At 36.7% G+C, this 6,034-nt stretch overlaps 1 protein-coding gene across 1 annotated transcript; it reads left to right on the top strand.

Annotated features, from left to right (window-relative positions):
• The first annotated feature begins 488 nt into the window (after positions 1 to 488).
• LOC131035564 (putative vesicle-associated membrane protein 726) lies at positions 489 to 2,316 on the top strand. The gene has a single exon (XM_057967280.2). It carries the CDS (start codon positions 742 to 744, stop codon positions 1,663 to 1,665), a length of 924 nt encoding a protein of 307 aa, XP_057823263.1. The 5' UTR covers positions 489 to 741; the 3' UTR covers positions 1,666 to 2,316.
• The last annotated feature ends 3,718 nt before the right edge of the window (positions 2,317 to 6,034 follow it).

Raw genomic sequence — 6,034 nt, 5'->3', positions numbered from 1 at the left:
ATTGATCCAAACTAAGAATATCTATAATAGATTTTGAGATACTAGTCAAAGTTGTCTGCTACATAAATCAAAATAAATATTAAAATAACATGTTTAGATTACAAACAAAAATATATAACTACAAAATTACACTCATACTCATTACATGTAATCTCTTCAACTATATAACTAGAGTACAAAATTTATATAAATTTACATATGACAAAACTAACAACTCAAAAAGAAACAACTACAAAGTCGTAAACCTAAACCTATAGAAAGTACCTGGTAACAACCCCTCTCATAGAACCGTGTCATTACTCTTTATAGATGCCTGATTTAATAGGAAAATTGTACCCTTCAGCTTTTAAAATCCAGCAAAACCATAAATTGGAGGTGCAGCTCCCTTCTACCTTCTCAAAATTTACCCACCCATGTGATCTCCCCATATAAAATACGAATTACTTCGTTTTCCAATAATAATTAAATCCTTTTTTCGGGCCATAGATCCGAGTTATCGCCGACAGGAAATGTCAGGTAAACATTTTTAAAACATTCTTGACAAAATTGACGGTCACCCTCATGTAAAAGAGATCCCAAGTCGTCACGGGGAAAAACGCAGGGTTGCAAGTTTACCTATGAAATTAAATAAACTGTCCGAAATCGAGGCAAAATAGTGTTTTACAATCTGAGGGGACCTAAAAATGCAGCCGTGAGGCTGAAAACACAATACCCATTTCGGATCTGGTCCAGAAAACTTTAATGGGGTCCTCTCCCAAGTCCCTGCAAATGCAAAATTTGGTGTATTATTCATGCGTATCGAGGGCTACCACGATTTTAGCGGAGCACAGCGAAGGCGATTTGGAGTTAGAGGAGTTAGCTACTCAATGCCTAGAAAAAATCCCTCCTTTGCACAGCCGATTTACTCACACAACCAGGAAAAAAATGTTTAATTTTTTGATGGACGGCCCTTTTGTTTACTTTGCCATTGTTGACGAGGCCCTGGGAAAATCTAAGGCTTTTTCATTCCTGGAGAACGTCAGGGACGAGTTTAAAAAGCTATTGAAGGCTAAGGGCAACTGCTCCGACGGGTTGTTGTTTAGTTCCTGCTGTTTTAGAGACGAATTTGGACCAGTTTATAAGAAACTGGTAAGCCCTTTGGTGGGTGTTCCACAAATAGAGAAGGATCGGATTTTGGAGGAGGAAATGGCGGCGCCCGCAACCCAATCTGGTATAATAACTCATCAATCGCCCCAGGTATTTAGCTCTCCTACTGATGCTTCTATGCCATTGTATGACAATGCTCATGTTGGCGGTGATTCCAATAATAGGCCATTGTTGGGTGGTCATGAAAAAAAGAAGAATGCCAATAAGAAGAAGAATAAGGATCATGTCACAGAGATTAGGGATATTGTCATGGAAAATAGCGGTAAGGCATTGGATATTAATAAGGGGAATAGTAATAGGGTTGAGATAGTGATGGATGGTAACAGGTCAGGCGGGGCTTTGCCAACACCCCTGTCATTGCAGAAGAGTGCTAGTTTCAGGAGTAAAGGGCAGCAAGTTGCTCAGAGGATGTGGTGGCGCAATGTCAGACTTGTTCTATTTATAGATGTGGTTGTCTGTGCAATTCTTTTTGGGGTTTGGCTTGGCATCTGTAATGGATTCAAATGCATTTCAGAATGATGGATTTGATAGGGGGTTTGACATAGAGAAAAGTTGGTGAAAGGTTTGCTAAGCCCAAATATTTGAAATGTTGCCCAAATATAGCCCTCTTTTAGCAGACCCATCCCTCCCTTGGCCAAGGTTCATGAATGTGCACTATCAAATGAATGCCCCAACAGTACAGGACTATTTGGTTCGATATTCCAATGGACTAAGATGAGTCCCTATTGTGCTCTTGTTTAACTGGGCTTTTGTCCAAAAAATTTCATAGATTTTTTTCTTGAGAGGCATTCTGTATGTAAATAGACAGGCTGTGGAATGAGGCTTTTGTGCAATCCTTCTGTATGAGATTGGCTCAAGAAACTGATTTCTTGGCGTTCTGCCATATTTTAGCCATTGATGAAAGGAGAACAGATCACAATGGACTGGTGCATTAGAATTGCTGGTTTTAGAGGGGTGTTTATCAACTTGTAGTATAAGGTACAACCAAACTTTAAAGAGCAAGTATTGTTCCTACTCTATTGGTTCCCTCGGCATTTCAGGTGCACGGGATGTTTCACATTGTTCAATTTTTGCTATTTCTACTATGGACTTGTACATTGTTGCATGAAGTATTTTGTATTTGCAGTTTATCCTATTTATATCATAGACTTGTACATGTTATTTTGGCAATCAGTGCCATCACGGGCTTCTGCTTGTAGTGAAAGATACTATATTTCTCAGAAATCTCTTTGGCATCAATAATGGCTGCATAGGTAATTTGACATTTTTTAGTTTAGATGGAATTACCAGTAACCCTTTTTGCACGAATGAATTTGTATTTTGCTGTTGTTTAGGAGAATCTTGTATCTTTAGGTTGGATGTCAAAGCTAACCCCAATATTCTTACTTAGACATATTAGTTGATTGTTACTTACTGAGGTGGAAATACCGTGATGTGGTTGTTTGTCCTCTTATGCACAAATCTCATCTAATACCTAGCTTTACTTTGATGCATTTGTCCAAAACAAGCAGCTTGAATTTGTTTATGGTTTGAAATATACCATTTAGTTGAACGGCTTTAAACTCCAGAGACTTTAGAAATAATAACTGTTTCGTTAACGTCATCTTGAAAGTGGGAGGAAGGAGGGTTTTCTTTGCTTTCAAACAAAGTTGTATTTGTTAATATGTAAAACAGCTGTCAAAAGTTGTCGAGTCTCAAAGAACTTATTTATGTACATCTCTTGTGATGTGGACATTTTAAATCACTCTTTTGCTATAGGTTTCATTGTGTCCATCAAGCTGGAAATACATCCTGTTATCACAACATATAGAAACGCTTTCGTTTTATAAAGCAAGTACCATTGAACCAATATAACTTGTTGATTCTTCTGTGTTCACTGCTTGACAACTTAGTGCACAATTTTCAAGATTCTGTGCTTGTAACACTTAAGCTACCAGATTAGGAAACAAGTTTCCAGCAATTATATATTAGATATATGCGAGTTTAAAATATACATAAATTTTAGTTTTAATTTTTTTTAAAGGGATAAGTGTTTTTGACTTGGAGCTATAAACCGGTGAGGTCACAAATGGGGGACCTTGTCTCCAATGTAGACACTCAACAATAACGCTCCAACAAGCTTTGAATCTTGGGGTTATGAACAATAAGATCACATTTAAGCCATAACACTATTGCAATTCCGACAATTTTTGTTTTAAAATTATTTTCATTTGAAATATTGGTGTGCAATAGATTATTTTAAATGAGGAAGATGGGTGATTCCTCAAAGTAGGTAATTGGGGAGAATGGGGGGAGGGTGGATCCTTCTCCCAATACTTATGCTCAGGCTATTATTGTTGGCCTTGGGGATTCAAATTTCTATACTGTGTGATTAATTTGCATTATTTAATAGTTAACAAACAATGTTAAAGCAAACATCAAAACAGATCTCATTTGTCGATTGTCAAAATCTAAGTTACCGGGTTCTTTGCCTAGATCCCCCTGGGTCCTGGGCTGGTTCCCTCCGGGTCTTGGTCTTCGTCTTGGGTCGGTTCTCCCTGGGTCCGGCCAGGGTCCTGCAAATGCCCTGTGGGTTCTTCCCTGCCAAACCCAGAAGAACCCGGGAAGAGTTTGATGCAAAATTGAATTTTTTTTGTTTTTTAAATTGTTTTTTAATGCCAAAAAAGCATATTCGACCCCCAACCCTAATTTGATGACTTACAACACTAAAAAAGTTAAAAGCTACTTCATTTTTGCACAATAGAATGAAAAACATAACTACTTTGTTCCATTGCTGAACTTCATTTTTTGCTTGCCATTCCTCACGGAGAGTTGAAGATTGATTGTTGCTTGTTCCTAGCTGGTTCTTCTAATCTACCATAGCATACGGAGGATGATGATGATATTTTTGATGACCCATATGATGTTTGATCAGTGATGGCTGATTGTTGTAGCTTGACATTATTATTTTTGAACTAAAACATTAATATGGTGGTGTATTTACTATTTTTCTATGTTATTTGACTATTAGCATAGTGGTGTATTTTGAACTTAACTACTGCTGCATATATGTATATATTTTTTATTTTTATGTGTTTTTGTACTAACGAACCCAAAACAAACCCAGAATCCCAAATTTTTTTTTGCCGAACCCACGGACGCGAATCTTGAACCCGAACCCAAGCCCAAACTGGGACCGGCAACTTGGGTTAAAATCTATAGACAACAACAGTGGGGGTCCAAAACAATACATGATATGCAATCAACAACCAGGTACAATATTTTTCACAGTAGCAGGGAGACATGTCTACACCCCTGGGACGTGTCTTAGAAACTTGTACATGTTTCCCATATCGGAGATGGTTATGGAGATGTCCCGGCTGTGTCTCCAGACATCTCTGTTTAAAAAAACCTTCAATCAGGTGTGTCTCCCAAGAAAACCATAAAAGTTAAAAAAAAAAGGAAATTTTTTTGTAAAAATTCTATTAAATTCATTTACTGTTGTTTCATTCACAAGAAACACACAAAAGGAGCAGTAGAAATTCAATATGATTGTTCAAAGGTTTGCAGAGTCAAATTGCAGCCACTGAAGTAGGTTTCTGCAAATTTTGAGTATTCCTTGGTCCATCTGTGTTTGGATGCGTCCCATTTCTATCTCTTTACTGAGCTGCCTGTGAAAATGCTACTCCCATGAATTGTCTGTTCCCGTGAATAAGCTGCTTCTTGTCAGCACAGTTTCATTTAAGGTTTAAATTTTTAATATTAGAAGCTTTAGTCTTTAAAACATTATAGTCTACGTTTACTTCAAATCACTTGCCATATTTTTAATTTTTAATTGTTAATTTATTAGTTATATATTTCACATTTTTTTTTAGTTATAACAAATTTTATGCATGTATATTGTTGTTTCCAAGTACCTGTCTCCTATTTTTCCAAAAAATGACAGACTGGCTCCCGTCTCTTGTACTATTACTGTTACCGGTACCAGTCTCCTGGCAACCTTGATATTTGTCATAGTCAATTATACCCTTTGATGAAAGTGCTATGAACATGGAAGCATACGTATTTTGAACTGTGATGAATAAGGATCTGCATGTCCTCTAGTAGCTATCATCAAAAAATGGCCTCAATAGACAATTCATCGTTGCTCTCATCCATTGAGCATAATCAAATACTATATCCTACAGGTGCCCTATTGGTATTTGAGTCTTGCTCTAGATAAGGAGATTTGAGTGTGCAATTGTAAATCCTCCATGTTTGAGTCACCTAGCCTAGCATTCCATGCATATCACGAGATGAACGGAGGTGTAATCACCCTTGACTTCATGAATGCAAGAAACAAGAAGTGGAATGAAAACGTGATGGTAGAACTGTATTCAGGTCATTTGTGACATCGTTGCAAGATATGAATTGTTTCAACTTCGTTCCATCTCTGGTAATTTGAATTTGGTTTAGTATTTTTTTAGGTATTCCATTTTGACATTTAGTTTTAGTCCTGTGGATTGTAACTAAAAAGTTTTCTTTTCTTTCTTGCAACATAATCTGTTTTTAACATTGGTCTCATCCTGTATCTGTAGTTGCTATTCATATAGTTCACATTCAACCAGGTTCACCTTTCACATGCATTTTGTTGGGCATATGTTTGTTTAATAGTTGTAAATTCTTTACATGCCCATCCTAGTAGAAATATCTTAATTTATTTGAGATTTAGTCAGTCATCAATTACAACCATGAAAAAATGACATGTTCTACTTGTCTTCTTTTAAGTCCAATCTTTACAAATCAGCACAAGTTTTGTTATGGTTTGAGATGCATCATTTGTTTGAACTGCTTTTGATTTTGCCCACTTTTTGAAATCATAGTTATTTAATTTAAGTCATCACTAAAGAGGAAAGGAGAGGAGTTTCTT

This window comes from Cryptomeria japonica, chromosome 3 (genome assembly GCF_030272615.1).
Source record: "Cryptomeria japonica chromosome 3, Sugi_1.0, whole genome shotgun sequence".
NCBI classification, from domain to species: Eukaryota; Viridiplantae; Streptophyta; class Pinopsida; order Cupressales; family Cupressaceae; genus Cryptomeria; species Cryptomeria japonica.
The sequence above is the reverse complement of the archived record's forward strand: the minus strand, read 5'-3'. Positions and strand labels throughout refer to the sequence as shown.

Bases quoted from the DNA above. Each gene is read 5' to 3' on its own strand.
- LOC131035564 (XM_057967280.2), top strand. From the start codon at position 742: ATGGGGTCCTCTCCCAAGTCCCTGCAAATGCAAAATTTGGTGTATTAT.